This window comes from Choloepus didactylus, chromosome 10 (genome assembly GCF_015220235.1).
Source record: "Choloepus didactylus isolate mChoDid1 chromosome 10, mChoDid1.pri, whole genome shotgun sequence".
NCBI lineage: Eukaryota > Metazoa > Chordata > Mammalia > Pilosa > Megalonychidae > Choloepus > Choloepus didactylus.
In genome coordinates this window covers 117,392,769-117,413,323 of record NC_051316.1, presented here as the reverse complement: position 1 = coordinate 117,413,323, position 20,555 = coordinate 117,392,769, and the positions used below count along the sequence as shown (strand labels likewise).

Sequence of the window (20,555 nt, the reverse complement as noted above, 5' to 3'; positions counted from 1 at the left end):
TTCTTCATCAACCAGTTTTTTGTGAAGACAGTTTTGTTCACACACCATACATGCCATCCTAAGTAAACAATTGATGGTTGCCTGTATAATCACATATTCATGCATTCACCACCATCACCACTATCTCTATAAGGACATCTCTATTTCTTCTACAAAGAAGGAGGCAGAGTCAAAGAAGGTGGAGAGACAAAATAAAAAGAAAAAGAAAGAAAAAAAATGACAGCGAAAAAGCAACAAAAGGAAAGATAGAATTAAACTAAAGTACAGTAAAAGACAACATCACCAAGGCCAAGAGTCCCATACCCCTCCTTTATGTTGCCCTCTTATAGGCATTTAGCTTTGGTATATTGCCTTTGTTGCACTAAAGATAGCATAATACAATGTTCTGTTAACTATGGTGTCTAGTTTGCAATTGATTGTATTTTTTTTCCCCAATTCTAACCCATTTTTAACACCTTGCAAGGTTGACGTTCATTTATTCTTCCTCATGTAAAAACATACTTGTACATTTTATCATGATAATTGAGCACTCTACGTTTCACTAAGTTATACAGTCCCAGTCTTTATCTTTCCTCTTTCCTTCTGGTGTCCCACATGTTCCTAACCTTTCTCTTTCAACCATATTCACAGTCATCTTTGTTCAGTGTGCTTACATTTTTGTGCTCCCATCACCAAAATTTGTTCCAAACCTGTCACTCCTGTCTTTTTTTGTCTGTCTGTAGTGCTCCCTTTAGTAATTCCTGTAGAGCAGATATCTTGTTCACAAATTCTCTTGTTGTCTGTCAGACAATATTTTAAACTCTCCCTCATATTTGAAGGACAGTTTTGCCAGATAAGGCTTCTTGGTTGGCGGTTTTTCTCTTTCAGTATCTTAAATATATCACACCACTTCCTTCTTGCCCCATGGTTTCTACTGAGAAATCTGCACATAGTCTTATCAATCTTCCTTTGTATGTGATGGATCACTTTTCTCTCTTGCTGCTTTCAGGATTTTCTCTTTGTCTTTGACATTTGATAATCTGATTATTAAGCGTCTTGGCGTGGGTCTATTCGGATCTATTCTGTTTGGGGCATGCTGAGCTTCTTGGATATGTAATTTTATGTCTTTCGTAAAAGATGGGAAATTTTCATTGATTGTTTCCTCTATTAGTGCTTCTGCTCCTTTTCTATTCTCTTCTCCTTATGGGACAAGCATGACACATACATTCATGTGCTTCATGTTGTCATTCGGTTCCCTGAGACATTGCTCATATGTTTCCATTCTTTTTCCTATCTGTTCGTGTGTAGGATTTCAGGCTTCTTGTTCTCCAGTTCCTGGGTGTTTTCTTATGCCTCTTGAGATCTGCTGTTATATGTCTCCATTATGTCTTTCATCTCTTGTGTTGTGCCTTTCATTTCCATAGATTCTGCCAGTTTTTTCAGACTTTCGATTTCTACCTTATGTTCACCCAGTGTTTTCTTTATAGCCTTCATCTCTTTTGCCATATCTTCCCTGAACTTGTTGATTTGGTTTTTGAATTGATTTAGCATATTTCTTTGAAAATCTTTAATTGATTGTTTCATTAAAGTGAAACAATATCTCAACTGCATATTAATTGAAGTGTAAGTTTGTTCCTTTGACTGGACCTTTTCTTCATTTATCCTAGCATAATTTGTAGTTTTCTGTTGTCTAGCCATCTGGTTTCCTTGGTTACCCCGATCGGATTTTTCCAGACCAGAATATGTTCAGGTCTCAGAATGTGGTTATATTCAGTATCAGGTGCCCCTGAGGGTGTGTCTTAGAAGATTGACAGACTTTCCTGTGAGGACTGTAGCCACTGTGCTTTTCCTAACCTGCCCAGCAGGTGGTGTCCATCAGCCTGTCGCTCCCGACTGGTTTAAGGAGGTGTGGTGCCTTTAGTTCTCAGCTTAGGTAGTTTTTGTTTTGGCTGTTTTCCCCCAGGCCCTGGTGTCTGAGTTCTGAAGGGAAGGCCAGCACTAGATCTGGGCCCCACCTCCTTCCTCTTAGGGCTGATACACCCCCTTAGAGAGTTATCTTCTGCATTTGAATTGCTCCTTTGTCTCTGTGACTCTGTTAACTCCACCCCTTGCGGCTTAGAGCACTGCGAACTGAAAATAGCCGAGGCTCTCTCCGCTGAGTCATTCAGTTTGAGAGAGAGAAAAAGGGAAAGAAAGCCTCCTTTCTGAGCCAGTCCATGTTCCCCCAGTTTCGCTCGCCGGTCAGAAAGAGCACCCAGTCTTCCAGTCTCCTTTTCCTGGCACACAGGCGTTTTCTGGCTCTTTAGGGTCAGTCAACTCTAAAAGCCTCTGTATTTTTCCTTTTTTTTAATTAAAAATTTTTTTTTTCCCCCCTGTCAGCCTCATCTCCTCTCCACTGGGAGTGACCTCAGGGTACTTAGCTGCTTGTTAGGGGTTTGTCTATGTTTGTAGCTTGTATTCAGCAGTCCACGTTTCTTAGTTAAAACCCCAGTTGGAGCTAGGCTGAGCTATATTCACTTGCTCCAGGAATGCTGCTTTCTCCCACAGAGAAGTCTTAAAGCTCTAGCTTGCTGTGGGGGGAGGGGGCTCCTGGCCTGGTTCCTCAGTTTTTACTTACAGATTTTATGCTGCGATCTCAGCCATTGCACCCAATCCAGGTTGGTGTATGATGTGTGGACAGTCATGGAATAGTTTGTCATTGTTCCTCCCTCTAATTTGGTAGGAGATGAAATTTTTAATTAGTAAAGAATTTATCCGTTCTGGGAACTCTGGGAAGGTGGTGGCAGCACTGGCAGCATAGTTTTGCCATGTTTATGAATCCCCACGTAAAAACATACAGAAAAGTGTAAAATTTGTAAATGTACAGCTCAATAAATTTTCAAAATGAACACATACATATAAACACCACTCACATAAAAGTAGAACATTCATTATACCCCAGAAGCCCCCTTGGTTATATGAGATTATAGAAAGCTATAGCATGTTCTGTCCCATGAGGGATAAGAAAGGGTGTCTCAGAAATAATAGTCCATTACTTCTCTGAGTCTAGAGCATTTGTTTAATTATCTTTAATATTTTTTAAGTGAAAAGAAAGTTAAAGTATTTGAGTGACCTGACATATAATTTTGGTCAGGGAGTGTGTTGTGGTATAAAGAGCTCATAAAGGCAGGAGATCAGTTTCTAGTTCAATCTTTATCACTAACTTATTGGGTAGCTTTGGATAAGAACTTAAAACTCAGAATTTTATTTGTAAAATGAGTTGGTCAGCAAGCCCTCAATCTTGGCACTTGCTCTTATGAAGCCTCTTACTGCAAAGGAGAGGTTAAGCCTACTTATAATTGTGCCTAAGAGTCATCCCCAGAGAACCTCTTTTGTTGCTCACATGTGGCCCCTCTCTCTAGGCAAACTCTGCAGTTAAACTCACTGCCCTCCCCATGACTCCCAGTAGTGTAAATCTCCCTGGCAACGTGGGACATGGCTCTGGGGGATGAGCCTGGACTCGGCATCGTGGGATTGAGAGAATCTTCTTGGCCAAAGGGGGAAGAGAGATGAAACAAAATGAGGTGTCAGTGGCTGAGAGATTTCAGATGGGGTCGAGAGGTCACTCTGGAGGGTATTCTTATGCGCTATATAGATATCCCTTTTTAGTTTTTAGAGTGTTGGAATAGCTACAGGGAAATACCTGAAACTGCTGAACTGCAACCCAGTGGCCTTGATTCTTGAAGATGATTATATAACTATGTAGCTTACATGGGTGACTGTGTGATTGTGAAAATCTTGTGGCTCACACTCCATTTATCCAGTATATGGCCCAGATGAATAGAAAAATGGGGACAAAAATTAAATGAAAAATAGGGTGGGTTAGAGGGGGTGGAATATCTTAGGTGTTCTTTTTTACTTTTATTTTTATTTTTTTTGGAGTAAGGAAAATGTTCAAAAATTGATTCTGATGATGAATACATAACTATGTGATCTAATGTGAATAATTGATTGTACACTGGATTATTGGAAGGATGTGACTGTATCTCAATAAAACTGTTTAAAAAAAAATGAGTTAGGCCAGGCATGAGCACCTGCTGAGCAGTATTCCCTTCTCAGGAGTCTCTGTTTCACCTCTTCAGATCTCTGCCTCCAACCTTCTAAGTTTTAATAATTTCCACCTCTTTCCTTTGTCCTCCTGACAGTGGAAACTGCTTCCTGCGATTGATACTTTGTTATACCTTAGTGTTTACTTTTTGCCTTTTTAACAACCTACTTAATAATTTTATGCAGATTTATTTATTTATTAAATTCTTTCTGTTGGAATAACTGGTGTGTTGTTTGTCTAATGATGGGACTCTGGTACAGAAACCCTGCAGTGTGGTTTAACCTCCTCCTTTCTGGTTTGCATTTATCTTATTAAGGTATCTAAAGTGCTACTTCTTCTCATCATATCTTATCAGTAATGTCATTAGTGTAATGGACCAGTGTGATTGATATTGTGATATGATCAAAATCTCTGTGGACTTTGAAAGCAGGAGAGTTGACATAGACATACAACAAGGTGGTGATAATGTACAATTAATCCTGTCAGATAAAAGCGGAGCACTTCTGGAGGTTCTTGTGAATTAATATGGAGAAAAAGCAGTTGCTCGTCAGAGTATAGGTTATGTTGATTTATTCTAGTAAAAATACTGCATCTTTGTAACAGCTGCAGTTGGTGTCACTACTGACTATGTTTATGATAATGCACAGTCATTCTGTAGGCCAATAGGCAAGTTAAGTGGTATATGATAACTATCAACACTTTTTCTTCTTTCAAGTCTTTGGTTATGATACCAATTTCTGTGGTATTGCTTTTGTTTAACATCTTGGTGGCAAAATTCTGCAGCTTCCGCATGGCCCTTCCTACCATAATGACTCTTACCATGGATAATAAAACCAATTTGATGGTTGTGCCAGTTTTCAGGCATCTCTAGTCTAGTTGTACATTAAGGAACAGAGGAAATTATCACAGGATGTATCTGCTGATCTGTTTAGCCCACTGTGATTCAAATGTGAATCAAAACTCCTTGAATTGTATCATAGATAATCCCCAAACCTCTCTTGCCTATAAGAATATTTTTTAGTGATTTTGATGAAAAAGGTTACTTAAGACAAATAGGATAGGTTATATTGTTAATTTTTCTGTTATTTTTTTAAGGAGATAAATCTATAAAGGGGAACAAGTAAGAGATAAGTATAAAACTAATATCCAACTTTAAAATGCTTAACATTTGGATTGAGTCTTTAAGGATATAACATTCTCATAGCTTTTTCTGGAAGTCATATAAGCCACCAGTAAGCTGATTATTAACTGTTTTGAAAATAGCTGTTGTGCAGCTAGTTCTTAAAAATAGGGTACATTATGCAACTAAAATATACTGAGTACAGCAAAATAAAGTAATCATGTATGCAATACATTAAAAAATATTGTTCCAAGCTTTGTTATGACCAAGTTAATACGTGATTTTAAGCATCATCTAATGATTCATTTTGGCCTGATTATTTTGTAGATGTGATTTTAAGTGACTTTATGATGGGTTGAGTGTGATTTTTATTTTATTTTTAAGCTTTCATTCCATAATAAAAATATTTTGATGTTAAAGTCCATAGCCAATTATTTGTACTTTAAACATCTTATATTAGGAATTAGATTCGGGTCTTATGTGACAAATATTGCTAAAAATTTTGGGGGAAATGGTTCTGTTGATAGCATATTTCAAATATCTTAAATCAAGGTACCACAGAGTACTTTTTTCCTCTTTTAAATGTCAGTATGTTAAAAATGAAATAATGTATCCTAATTAATACAGCTTATTCCTTAGCTAAAGGAATGCATTATGTTTCTTTTAAAATTTCAGGGAAATTAATGTTCTTATAGTAACTTTTTTTTCATATTGAAAATTTATATGCTATAAAAATATGCAAGTGTTCTAGGTTAACTTTCTAGTTTTCATAGTTTAACTTCACATTAAACTAATTGTGGCACTACTTTGATAAATGCAGAGGAAAAAACACCCAAATAACTTTGTCATAAGATTGCCTCATCCTGTAAAATGTGTTGCCATAGTGTGGATCCTGAAGAGAGCTTTATAGGAAGGCCTATGTGAGTTAGAGAGATTTCCAGCTGACATTATTTTGAAAATTAGGCAAACAACTGATGTGAGGGAGACTCCCTTCAGCACTGTTTTTTTCCCGCTTTTTTCCGCAAATAAGATACTAGTCTCATTGATTTAAGGATATTGGGATTATGAGTTTCAGTGTCACTGCCATGATGTGTCATTCTCATCCCAGCCTTGCAATAAGAACTCAAAGGAGTTGGGCTTAGAGAATTGAGTCAGAAGCAGCCCAGTGGTTTCATTTTGCCTACCTCTCTTTTTGTCCTCTCAATGATCAATCCCTTCAGCAGATAAATGATTCAGCCGAGTATCTGCCATGTACTAGGTAAGGCCATATGTGCTTTTTGTATATTTTGTCGTTTAAAATCCTTATAAGGTAGATATTATTCATATTTTATGCAAGATGTAACTGAAGCCAGCAGAAGTTAATGAGGTCCTCCAAGAGGTCACAAAACTAGTAAGCAATCACACTCCCTCTCTGACTTGTAGCAGTACTACATAAAAGAATTAATGGTTATAAAATTGTAATGGTTTATGTCCTTTGAAAAATTGATACAGTAAAAATTTATAGAGTATCTACTCTGTACTAAAGCTTTTGTGTATTAGTCTCAAGAGTTAGCAGGTTTATAATGGAGATAAGACCTGTGAATAAAATCTAGACTGTGCATCTTAAGAGGAACGAATAAGATAACTGTGAAAGTTGATGGAAAGGAAAAGTTATTTTGATAGATTTAATCAGAAATGAGTATTGGGTGAGTGAATAATATGTGTGAAAGCATTTAGTAATTTGATTTGGATTGTTTTAATGGTCACATGAAAACCTGGATATATTTGGATTGGACCTAGCCAGTGAGTGGCATCAGATGAATGAGAGTAATCCTAAATCTTATATTAAAATGATACCAAGGAATACAAAAGATAAAGACACCAGGCAGTATTCCCTCGTCGTCTATTTCTCAAAAGTATTACTTACTTTGGCAGTGTGTCTCTGTAGTCACTGTTATGATGGGGCCATTATGTGCTTGTTCAGTTTGAGCTCCCATTTCAAGAATGAGCCGAATGTTAAACAAAGTATGCCCTTGTGAGAGTGTGTGTGTGTAAATGAGCTCAGAAAAAAATCTGGAAGTGGTCATCTCTGAGGGATATGTTTGAATGGTAAGAGTAGAGAGAAAGGGGTAATTTTGCTTTTTATTTCTATTTACTTCTGTAATAATGATAGCTAATATTCATTGCTTACTATGTGTTACCAGGCACCATTCTAAGTGTTTTGACTGTGTTCAGTCAATCTTCACAATAACCCTGTGAGGTAGGTTTCTTTGTCTCTTTTTCCTTTTCCTCTTTCTTTTGATATCCATGTTAAAGATGTGGGGATGCAGACAGTTTGCTGAGCTCACACAAAAAATGCTAGAGCCAGGATTTGTACCTGGGCAATTAAGTTCTAGAGTCCCTGCTCTGAAGCCCTCCATATTGCCTTTCAACCTGAGCAGGCACAGTATGGCAGCTAGTGCTATTTGGTCAAAAGGAAAAGATCATACTCATATACTGTGCTGGCTAACCAGTGCTGTCATCAGTTGCCACTGTATGGGGCAACACTGAATAGTGCCTATATTCATAGATAGACAATGATAGATATGTGTAGATACATAGTGGTATCACATCTCACATAGGGGTTTGGCTTTAAAGTTAGCATGAACATGTATCATCAGAATAACTCTTGAAAAATCTTAGGCATAAGGGCAGTTGCTACCTTGGAGGCTGATATCTTTTTTTGTTGTTGTTTTGTTCTATTGTGAATGTTAACATATATACATAACAGTGATAACTTTCAAAGTACAATTCACAAGTTGTTAAAGAGCAAATTTCAAAGAATGTCATGGGTCACAGTTCCACCACTTCAGCCATTTCCATTAGTTAAAAATATAATATGCATACAGAGAAGTGTCAACTCTTGAAGTACAGCTCAACAAGCAGTTAATGTAGGTAATTTCAAAAATTGTTATGGGTACAGGTCCAGAGTCTCACTCCCTTCCCTTTTATGCAATACAAGGTATGTACAGAAAGGTGAAGACCTACAAGGCACAGTTCAAAGAGCACCTGTAGAGCAAATCCCAAAGGATGCTATAGGTTGTAGGACCTGTCTGGTTTAGAAACACTAGTGGATTTAAGTTTCTGAAAGATAAAACTTAGTGAGTGCATCTTTTATAGAATTTCAGGTAGGGACCTAGTATTTGAGAACTACTTTTGGTAAGAGCATGGCATACTGTGGCCATTTGGGATGTCTAGCTGGAATTTGCATGAGAGAAATCGCCACGATATCCTCTCAACTCTATTTGAGATCTCTTAGCCACTGTGACTTCAGCTTGTTACCTTTCTTTTCCCCCCCTTTTTGTCAAGTAGACATGTTCAATTCCTCGCTGCCAGGGCCATGCTTACTCCCTGGAGGTGCCTCTTAGGCATAGTTACAGGAGGGCTCAGCCTCCTATTTACAACCCTAAATTTCACAAGAGCAAGCCTCAAGTCGAGGGCTTGATTTATTAAGTAGTGGGTTCCTAACTTCATTTAATCTATATTCTATCCTAAGATAAATAAATGGTCAGTTTCTTATATTATCTTCGCTTTGTTGTACAATCATCATCACTCTCAACTTTAAACAATTATCATAACATAATACCTACCAGAGTTCTTCTCAGCTGCTAATTATTCATCCCTAGTTTTAGCGTAGAGTTGGTAAGATATTCCTATTAAATATAGTCTTTAATATGTAATGGGTAGTTTTTCCATACCACTCAGTTGTTAACCCTCTGCATAAGTGCCATATCTTCTAAGTATACCATGCTATACTAATTTAGGTTTCTGGTGCTACTCTGTGGGTTACATGCCTTTAAACAACCATTTACAAACATGTTCGCCTTCAGTGCTCACTGATACTTAATTGAACCATAGTCATTCCTGACCATTCCCATACCATTAAGATCAACCTTATCATCATATCTGTACGTATTAGATTATTGTTCCCCCTTCAGTAGCTTCTATCTCTAGGTCCCCTATATTCTACATTATAAGACACATTTTACATTTTTCACAGAGTTCACATTAGTGGTAATATACAGTATATCTCCTTTTGTGTCTGGCTTATTTCACTCAGCATTATGTCTTCAGGGTTCATCCATGTTGTCATATGTTTCACGATCTTGTTCCTTCTTACTGCTGTGTAGGATTCCATCATGTGTATATACCGCATTTTGTTTATCCGCTCATCTGCTGAAAGACATTTGGATTGCTTCCGTCTCTTGGCACTTGTGAACAATGCCATTATGAACATTGGTATGCAAATATCTTTTCGTGTCATTGTTTTCACATCTTCTGGGTATATACCAAGAAGTGCAATTGTTGGATCATAGGGTAATTTGATATCTAGTTTTCTGAGGACCTGCTAAACTGTCTTCCAGAATGGCTGTACCATTATACTGTCCCACCAGTAATGAATATGAGTTCCAGTTTCTCCACATCTTCTCCAGCATTTGTAGTTTCTTCTTTGTTTCATGGCAGCCATTCTTATTGGTGTGAGATGACATTTCATTGTGGTCTTGATTTGCATCTCTCTAATAGCTAGAGAAGATGAACATTTTTTCCATGTGTTTTATAGCCACTTGTATTTCCTCTTCAGAGAAATGTCTTTTCATATCTTTTGCCCATTTTATAATTGTACTATTGTCATTGATTTGTAGGATTTCTTTATATGTACAGGATATCAGTCTCTTATCAGATACATGGTTTCCAAATATTTTCTCCCATGGATTTGACTCCTTCTTTATCTTTTTGACAAATTCCTTTGAGGTACAAAAGCTTTTGATTTTGAGACGTTCCCATTTATCTTTTTTCTCTTTGGTTGCTTGTGCTTTGAGTATAAAGTTTAACAAGCTACCTCCTATTACTAGGTCTTGAAGATGTTTCCCTACATTATCTTTTAGGAGTTTTATGGTACTCTCTCTTATATTGAGGTCTTTGATCCAGTTTGAGTTAATTTTTGTATAAGGTGTTAGGTAGGGGTCCTCTTTCATTCTTTTGAATGTGAATATCCAGTTCTCCCAGCCCCATTTGTTGAAGAGACTGTCCTGTCCCAGTTCAGTGGGTTTGGGGGCCTCATCAAAAATCAGTTGACCATATATCTAGAGGTCTATTTCTGAATTCTCAGTTCATTTCCATTGATCAATAGGTCTATCTTTGTGCCAACACCATGCTGTTTTGACTTCTGTGGCTTTACAGTAAGCTTCAAAGTCAGGAAGTGTAAGTCCTCCCACTTTGTTTTTCTTTTTTAGAATATTTTTGGCAATTTGAGGCATCTTTCCTTCCAAATAAATTTGATAACTAGCTTTTCCAATTCTGCAAAGTAGGTTGTTGGGATTTTGATTGGAATTGCGTTGAACCTGTAGATCAGTTCGGGTAGGATTGACATGTTAGTGATGTTTAGCCTTCTATCCATGAACACAGAATATCTTTCCATCTCTTTAGGTCCCCTTTTATTTCTTTTAGTAAAGTTATGTAATTTTATGTGTAGAGGTCTTTTACATCCTTGGTTAAGTTTATTCCTAGGTACTTGGTTTTTTCATTTGCTATTGAGAATGGAATCTTGAGTGACTCTTCAGTTAGGTCATTTCTAGTGCATAGGGACATTACTGCCTTTTGTGCATTAATCTTGTATCTTGCCACTTTGCTAAATTTGTTTATTAGCTCAGGTAGCTGTGTTGTTGATTTCTCAGGGTTTTCCAAATATAAGATCATATCATCTGTAAATATGACAGTTTACTTCTTCCTTTCCAATTTGGATGCCTTTTATTTCTTTGTCTTGCTGCATTGCTCTGGCTAGAACTTCTGGCACAACGTTAAATAATAGTGGTCACGGTGGGAATCCTTGTCTCGTTTGTGATCTTATTGGGAAAGCTTTCAGTCTGTCACCCTTGAGTACTGTGCTGGCTGTGGGATTTTCATATATGCCCTTTATCATATTGAGGAAGTTTCCTTCAGTTCCTACCTTTTGAAGTGTTTTTATCGAAAAAGGATGGTGAATTTTGTTGAATGCTTTTTTAGCATCTATTGAGATGGTCATTTGATTTTTCCCTTTTGATTTGTTAATGTGTTGTATTACTTGATTGAATTTTCTTATGTTGAACCATCCTTGCATGCCTGGAATGAACCCCACTTGGTCATGGTGTATGATTTTTTTAATGTGTCTTTGGATTCAGTTTTCAAGAATTTTTTTTGAGAATTTTTGTATCTATATTCATGAGGGAGATTGACCTGTAGTTTTCCTTTTTTTGTAGCATCTTTATCTGGTTTTGGTATTAGAATGATGTTGGCTTCCTAAAATGAGTTAGGTAGTGTTCCATTTTCTTCAGTTTTTTTTTTGAAAGAGTTTAAGTAGGAATGATGTCAGTTCTTTTGGGAAAATTTGGTAGAATTCCCTTGTAAAGCCATCTGGTCCTGGGCTTTTATTTGCAGGAAGCTTTTTGATGACTGATTAGATCTCTTTACTTGTGATTGCTTTGTTGAGGTCTTCTGTTTCTTCTGTGGTTAGTCTGAGTTGTTCATGTGTTTCTAGGAAATTATCCATTTCCTCTAAATTCTCTAGTTTGCTGGCATGCAATCATAGTATCCTCTTACGATTTTTGAAATTTCTTTGGGATCTGCAGTAGTGTCCCCCCTCTCGTTTATATGTTGTTTTTTTAGGTCTTCTTTCTGTTTGACTTTGTCAGTCTAGGTAATGGTTTGTCAATCTTGTTGATCTTCTCAAGTAACCAACTTCTTGGTTTTATTTATTCTCTCTGTTGTTTTTTTTGTTCTCCATATCATTTATTTCTGCTTTAATCCTTGTTATTTCTTTTCTTCTTTCTTTCTTGCTTTAGGATTTGTTTCCTGATCGTTCTCTAGCTTCTTCAATTGTTCTGTTAGTTCTTAGATTTTAGCCCTTTCTTCCTTTTTAATGTATGCATTTAGAGTTATAAATTTCCACCTCAACACCGCCTTTGCTACATCTCATAAGTTTTGATATGTTGTGTTCTTGTCTTCATTCATCTCTAGATATTTAGCAATTTCTCTTGCAATTTTTTTTGACCCACTGATTGTTTAGGAGTGTGTTGTTTAACCTCCAGATATTTGTGAATGTTCTAGATCTTGGATGTTATTGACATCTAGTTGCATTCCATTGTGGTCAGAGAATGTGCTTTGAATAATTTCAATGTTTTTAAATTTATTGAGGCTTGTTTTATGCCCCAGCATATGATCTATCTTAGACAAAGTTCCATGAGCGCTAGAGAAGAATGTATATCCTGGAAATTTGGAATGTAATGCTGTATATATGTCTACTAAGTCTAATTCGTTATTAAGTCTAATCTCAGTTTCCCTATTGTCTTCTGTCTGGTTGATCTATCTATAGAAGAGAGTGGTATATTGAAGTCTCCCACAATTATTGTGGAAACATCTATTGCTTTCTTCAGTTTTGCCAATGTTTTTCTCATGTACTTTGGAGCACCTTAATTGGGTGCATAAACATTTATGATTGTTATTTCTGCTTGGTGAATTGTCCTTTTTTTAATTATATATTGCCCTTCTTTGTCTCTTATGACATCCTTGCATTTAATGTCCATTTTATTTGAAATTAGTATTGCTACACTTGCCTTCTTTTGGCTGTAGCTTCCATGGAATATTTTTTCCATTCTTTCACTTTCAATTTCTTTGTGTCATGTCTAAGATGACTCTTGTAAACAACATATTGATGACTCATATTTTTTAATCCATGCTGCCAATCTGTATCTTGTGATTGGGGAATTTAATCCATTCACATTCAGTGTCATTGCTGTGAAGGCAGTTCTTGAATCAGCCATCTTATCCTTTGTTTTTTATTTGTCAGTGGTATTTTTTCCCCTTTCTCTTTTTATTTCCTTTAAGGTACCCTCCCTTACTGATACCTTCAGTTCTTTGCCCTTCTCCAGACCACTCTCTCCTTTATTTTTTTTTCTCAGCCGGTTGAGCTCCCTTTAGTATTTCTTGTAGGGCAGGTCTCTTGTTAGCAAATTCTCTTAGCATTTGTTAAAATTTTAAGCTTTCCCTCAGATTTGAAGGAGAGCATTGCTGGATAAAGAATTCGTGGCTGGCAGTTTTTCTCCTTCAGAATCTTAAATATGTTATACCACTGCCTTCTTGCCTTCATGGTGCTCTCTGAGTAGTCACTACTTAGTCGTCTGTTTCTTCCCTTGTATGTGGTGAATTGCTTCTCTCTTGCTGCTTTCAGAACTTTCTCCTTCTCTTCAGCATTTGCATTTTAGATCAGAATATGTCTCCAAGTGGGTTTATTTGGATTTATTCTATTTGGAATTCATTGGGCTTCTTTTATTTGCATATTTATTTCGTTTAGAAGGGTTGGGAAGTTTTCTCCAACAGTGTCTTCGATTACTCTTCCTAACCCTTTTCTCTTCCCTTGCTGGAACACCAATGATTCTTATGTTTGTGTGCTTCATGTTGTCCATCATTTCCCTGTGCTCCATTCCAAATTTTTCGATTTTTTTTCACCATTTTTTCTTTTGTGCTTTCATTTTTGATTACTGTATCTTTGAGTTCGCTAATTCATTCCTCTGCCTCTTCAAATCTGGTGTTGTTTCTCAAGAATATTTTTAATTTGATCAACGGTATCTTTTATTTCCATAAGATCTGCTGTTTTATTTTTTTACTTTTACAGATTCTTCTTTATGCTCTTCTAGGGTCTTCTTCATGTCCTTTATATCCTGAGCCATGATATTGATGTTTATACTTACTTCTCTGATTAATTGTTCCGAGTTCTGTGTCTCCTCTGGCTTTTTAATTTGGGTGTTTGGGTTATCCATACCTTCTGGTTTTTTTTATATGCTTTATAATTTTCTGTTTTTGGCCTCTTGGCATTTGCTTATCTTGATAGGGTTCTTTTAGGATATGCAGTATTATTTGAACATTTATCTGTAATTTGTCAGAGCTACAGCTTGGTGGAGCACACTTTCCCTGGCCCAGCAGATGGTGCTCCCAAGCCACCTCTTACCCTCAAGTCAGTTCTCTCCAACCATGTGGAGGTCTGATCACTGCACCAATTTTCTGTGTGCACTAGGGACAGGCAGCCCTGTGGGTGGGTGTGGGGCATGCTCTGTGCAGTTTGGCAGGGAGTCCGCTTCAGGGTACAGTGGTCCCGGCCATTCCCGTGTCTCACCTTTCAGCTCAGATGCCCCAAAGTCCCTCTCTGCCATGGGCCTGTGAGTTCCTGGGATTGGGGGAGGGCTCCTGGCACTTCAGTGCGACACTCCTGCCTCTAGGCTGTGCACACCGTGGGCTTCCGTGGAAGAAGGGTGGATGCTGTCACAAGCCCATTGTATCCTGAATTCCCTCACGGAAGCTCTCGGCTGCAGGGCTGTGAAGGGTTATGTCCCAGCCAGATGCAAAGATGGCTGCATGGGGCATGGAAAGCTGCCCTTTCCATGTTTGTCTGCCTGCCCCAACCTTTTCCCTTGCATGGGGGCTCTTGGCTGCTTGTCTGTGAAGAGTTATCACCCACGCCACGTAGTGAGGAAGGTGCCCAGGTTGTGGAATGCTACTCCCCTCCTCACCGTCAGTCGGTTTCAGCCGTCTATTCCCTAGTTACGTTCTGAGCCGATCACTCACCCGTCTCTAAACGTTGTCTTTTGTTTTCTCCAAGTACACACTCACTGTGGGTATAGAAGTTCCTGCCCAGCTGGTGGAACCCTGGAACTGCTGTTCTGGAGCACTTTCTGTCCTTTATCTAGTGTTTTTCATGGAGGAGAATTTTGCTCTGTCTCTCCTAATCCACCATCTTGATCTCCCATTTGATATCTTGTCGTAAAAAGTTTGTCATAAATAATTTCTCTTCTTGGTTGAAACAGGTCAGTGTTTTTTGAATTATCACCAGATGGATATCATTAAGTCCTAGAATCACTTCTCTTGACTGGATATGTAAACGACTGAGAATTCATGTCTGCCAACCCATGTTCACTCCTCAGCACATTTTATTGGTAATGGTGGGCTCTACTATTTAAATTTTTATCTTTCTCCTTTTTTTTTTTTTAAACTGATCACATTTAGTTGAATTCCCATATTGAATCCAAGTATGATGATGTTAGTCTTCTGAATTCACCACCATAAATTTACGTAGGTTTTTTTGGTTGATTGGTTGGTTGGTTGGTTGGGCATCTCCCTAACAGTTAATAATTTGGTCTTTATTCTTGAAGACCTTATTCTATCCATGACATGCATGTGTACATACTTTGAGATATATATGTGGTTTTCTGTTTTCCCCTGTATATGATCTTTTATGATACATATTGTCTGTATACATCTGATTTTGTTTTTACCTATTTTTTCCCCACTTTGTCTTGGAATGATTCCATGTCAGTACATGCAGAGCTGCTTTTGAACAGGTGCATTGTATTCCTCAGATCAGATGTGTTGTAATTTGCTAAATATTTTAATTATACAACTAATACATGAACATCTTATTTTAAAGAACTGACATACAGTTAAATACTATAATCAAATAAATTTAAAGCCCCCTTGACCATCTTCCCTAATCCCAGGTTTCTCCTAAGAAATAACAATAGTTAACAGTTTAGTGTATTACAGACCCTTTTTTGTGTGTTCCGTGCATGTGTACATATAGAAATTTATAGTTTTTGGGTTTTCTGTTCATATTGATTTCCAGCATGATCACATTTATTAATTTTTTTTGTTTGTTTTTACTCTGCAGTATATCTTGAGGATCTTCCTGTTTTATACTGCCTGTCACACTCTTTTGAACTGCTTTTGCATTGTATTTCATAATACCAGTGATCATGGTTTGTTTAACTATTCCTCTGATTATGGTCATTTATATTTTTTTCATATTTTCACAATATTAATATCGCTGTTTTAATATTCTTGTTTGAACCCCCTTGGACACTTGAGTCAGCTTTAAATTTTAATGGATACTGCCAAATTGTTCTTGAAAATAGCTTTACTTGTTTCTACTTTTACAAGAGTATGTGAATTTCTTCACATCATTTCTAATTTCTTAATAGTAAGTCATAATATTTTTTGCTAATTGGATGTGTGTAAAATAGCACCTTTTTATATTTTGATTTTCCTTGATTGCTAATGAGGACTTTTTTGGGGGGCAGACTATGTTGTTAGCCATTGATAGTTTCTGTTTTGTGACTTGCCCATTTTTCTATTGTGTTTATTGTCTTTTTCTATTGATTTGTGCTGATTTGCCTTATATAGGTTGAAAAACATTTTCTCCTAGTCTTTTGTCATACAGAAGTTTTAAATTTTGGTATACTCCAATTTGTCAGTCTTTTCCTTCATAGTTTTTTTCAGGTTATTTTGTTTTATTTCTGTTTTCATATTGCTAGATTAAAAAAAATCGGGAATGTCGCAGTTTTATCAAATGACCTTTTACTATCTGTCCAAATGAGTGATTTGTTAGTATAGTGAATGATTTTGATGAATTTCTAAATATTCATTCTTTCTTGGGAATTCTTAGGTAAAATCTACTTGGTCATGATTTATTATCCTTTCAAAAAACTGATTTCAAATTGTTATTAATGTATTTATGCATTATCCTCATAAGTTAGGATCTTAGTGTGCATCCTTCTTCTTTCCCACCCTCATTCCCTTCTTCTTCTCTCTCTATTTTCAATTTTTGGGATTATATTGTCTCACAGAATGATTTAAGTTTTTCATCTTTTGCTATACTCTAAGCTAGTTATATAGTGTAAGAATGAGTAATCCAAAAATATTTGATAAATATTTTCCATTAATTTATCTGGGTCTTGCACCTTTTTCAGAGTAGATCTTTGACTGCCCTGTGATTTATTCCTGTAGTTGTATGTATGTTCAGGTTTCTACTTGTTCTAAGGGATTTTTTGCTAATTTATAGTTGTCTTAGTTACCTAGAGATGCTGTAACAAGGTACCGCAAAGTGGATGGCTTAAAATAACAGTAATTTGTTGTCTCACAATTTTGGAGACTTGATGTCTAAAACTAAGGTATCGGGAGGGCCAAAAGTTGCCAGAATAGGTCAAGAAATTCCCAAATTCACTAACTTAATTTTTATAGTTTGCTCTGTTTACCCTATCACTCTCTTTCTCTCTTTCTGAATTTTTTTGGTATATGTAATACCATTTTTTTTCTGAACCACGTGAATATAAATTGGAGGCATTTTGCCCCATTACTTTTAATTACTTAAGTGTGTATATTCTAAGAACCACAGTACAGTTATCAAAATCAGGAAGTTTAACAGTCATACAATGCTATTATCTAATCCACAGTCCATATTTAGATTTTATCAATTGTCTTTATAACATCGTCTATCATTATTTCTTTCCAACACTAGGATATGATCTGGTGCATTCACTGCATTTAGTTGTCATGTCTCTTTAATGTCGTTTAGTCTGGAACATTGTCTTAGCCTATTTTATTTTGGTTTTTGACTTTGAAATTTTTAAAGTCTAGGCCAGTTTTTTTTTGTTTTTGTTTTTGCAGAATTACCTTAAGTTTGGGTTTCCTGATTATATTAGTTTCTGGTTATGCATTTTCCTACCAAAAATGAATATCACAGAAGTGATGTGTTCACAGTGCATCATATCTGGGTTCACCTGTTGTTGTTTGGGGGACTATCTGCAAGGTTTCTCATGTTTTAAAGTTATTATTTTCCTTCTGTAATTAATAAGTAGTTTATTAGAAGATATTTTGAGATGTAAACATCCTATTCCTCATCAACTTTTCACCTCTGGATTTATTTTGTTATTCTGTTTTTAGCCTCTCTACTTGAAAACTTAGTTTATTTCAGCCTTTTTTCCTGAAGTAATTAAGATTTCAACTTTTTCTTGCTCGATCACTGACATATCATATAGGAGTACTTACAGGAAGGTTTGGGATGAAAGGAGACAGTAGGTGGGGAAATTGCCAGTTTCCTAGTAGAAGATTATTATAAATCATGAGAGCCTGAACGGAATGTTTTAAAGGTGCCTGAAATCAGTCAGTTGTTAACAAAATGTTTTCAGTCTTGCTTTAAAACAACTAAAGATATTGTTTATAGAGATTGTGATTGTCACACATATGAGTAATCATAAGTTCTTGAAAATTATGAATTTAAGAAGTTTGTTTCTTTAGTGACTTTGGCTCCCCTGGATTGTTAATATACAACTGTCTCAGACCCTGTCTTTACTGTATCATTTCAGGAGCAGAGGCAGTGGCATTGAAGAATCCTCTTTCAAGCTGGTTTACTGCTATGCTCCACTGTTTTGGTGGAGGAATTTTATCCTGTATACTGCTTGCAGAGCCTCCTTTGAGATTTCTTGCAGACTACACTAATGTATTACTGGCAACTTCAATCTGGTAAGCTGCCATTATGGTAGACTATGTGATATTTTAAACATTGTGTTGTAAATTGTTAGTGAAATAGGACTTTTTTTTCTTTCTTGAAAAAATATTTTATGTTCTTGTAAAAGTTATACATGTGCAAGGAAGGAACCCAAATGATGCCATATGTTTTAAGTGCAAAGTGTGTCTCTTTCTCCCTCGTTTCCCCTTGTTCTTCCTCAGAGCCAATATTGTTACCATTGTCCTATGTATCTTTAGTGGAAGCTGTTCAAATATGAAAGGACATCATGTATTTGATCCCCAACAGTTTATCTTGTGAACCTAACCCACATACACAGATGAACAGCTGTATAAAATCAAGAATTTGACCAGCTGTTTTAGTTTCCTAAGTCTGCCTCACCCCACTAGAATGAAGCTCTGCCAGAGCAGGGAATTTGTTAATTGTGTGTCAGGTATTAAGTTCAGTAAATATATTATAAGGAGTAAACATACTCTGTGATATTATAAGGGATTTCTGCAATTGAATAGCAAGAAATTACAGGCTTGATTAACTAGTCCTTTAAATGAAATGAAATTGTCTGTTAATATACTTTTCTTTCTTGGCTTAAACCAAAAGTTATGTTAGAAATGAAAAATAAGAAATGTTTTTTTGTTTTGTTTAGTTTTGTTTTTTACAGTGCATTAAATAGTAGAGTATTTGGTTATTCATTAATCTCAGGTCTTTTATTATCCACATTTTACGTAAGAGGAAATTGAAGCTTAAAGAATTGGTGATTGACAGGGTCTGTATTTCAATCCAAGAATTTAAAATATGATCTTAACCAAGAAGAGTTTTCACTACGAACAATAGGATTTTTTAAATTAAAAATTTCAATTAATACTGAATAGATACGATAGAATTTTTATAAAATATATGCAGAATATAAAGAATCATGATATAATTAAAACTTACATATCCATCATTCAAATTAAGAAAAAAAAATTGTCCTTAGTTTTTAAAAATCTTTATTGTAAAGTGAAACATTCAGAAAACCACAAAAATTAAATACATGGCTTAATGAATTATTATAAAACACATTCCTGTAACCACTGCTCAAGTCAGGAAATGCAACTTTGCCACTCATCCCAGAAATCCCTTCTGTGTTTCCCATTTTAATCCCAACACTCTTCCCACTTTAAATAGCCACTAAAATAACCTATCTAAAATAACCGTTTTCCTAACTTTTATGATAATCACCTTTTTACTTATTTTTCTAATTTTATCACCCAATTGTGCATCCCTAGACATTGTAGTTTAGTCACACCCATTAAAAAATGTGATATATTGCTTAAATTTCTTGTATTTTAGAGGCTCCCCATCCATTCTGTTCTTTTCCTTATAGTTTATATCTGTTGACGAACTGGAGCCATTTGACCTGTAGAGTTTTCTATAGTCTGGATTTTACTGATTGCATACTCATGGTACACATCATTATATTCATGTATTCTCTGTGTTTCCTGAAAATTGGAAGATAGGTTCAGAATCCAGATCACACACAGGTTCATCCCTTTAGCGAGACTGTTAGAAAGCCCAGAATATCTGATAATCTCTCTTTTTGTGATGAGCACCCATTTATGCTTAATGGCTGTGTCTTTTGATTCATTGGGGATTACAAAATAGTGTTTGTCTAATTCTGTCTTTTTATTTATTTGGAATACTATCATAAATGGATACTATAAACGTACTTTGGTTACCCTGTTATACATTTCCTATAGGAAAGGCCGGATAAATGCTTGATTCTTTCCCTTTATTTATCACTTTTCAAGGTAATCAGTTGTTCCCGTCATCCTCTGAAGGTGACAGCTTTTTTTTTTTGGTATAAAATTAAAAACTCAGGGATTTAAGCATATTTCAGGGGTTTTCAATACATTGCAATTTTTATCATTATTGAAACTAAAGTTGTCCCATCTCTGATCGCTTCCTGGTATTATTAGGTATCACAAGGCTCATCTTGTACTTTTCTGGAGTCACTCATTTCTCTAAGAAGTCCTGGTTTCTTTTAA

General features: G+C 36.1%; 1 protein-coding gene across 12 annotated transcripts in view; it reads left to right on the top strand.

Moving 5' to 3' along the window:
• The window catches only part of TMEM38B (transmembrane protein 38B), a 101,587-nt gene that overhangs the window by 11,261 nt on the left and 69,771 nt on the right, over positions 1–20,555 (top strand). For all 12 annotated transcript variants that reach the window (XR_005210603.1, XR_005210602.1, XM_037796875.1 and 9 more), the window contains exon 2: positions 18,371–18,527. Coding sequence is in view for 10 of the 12 variants with exons in the window: in XM_037796875.1 (XP_037652803.1) it covers positions 18,371–18,527 (157 nt within the window). In the remaining 2 variants the exon portion in view is untranslated. The remainder of the gene's footprint in view (positions 1–18,370; positions 18,528–20,555) is intronic.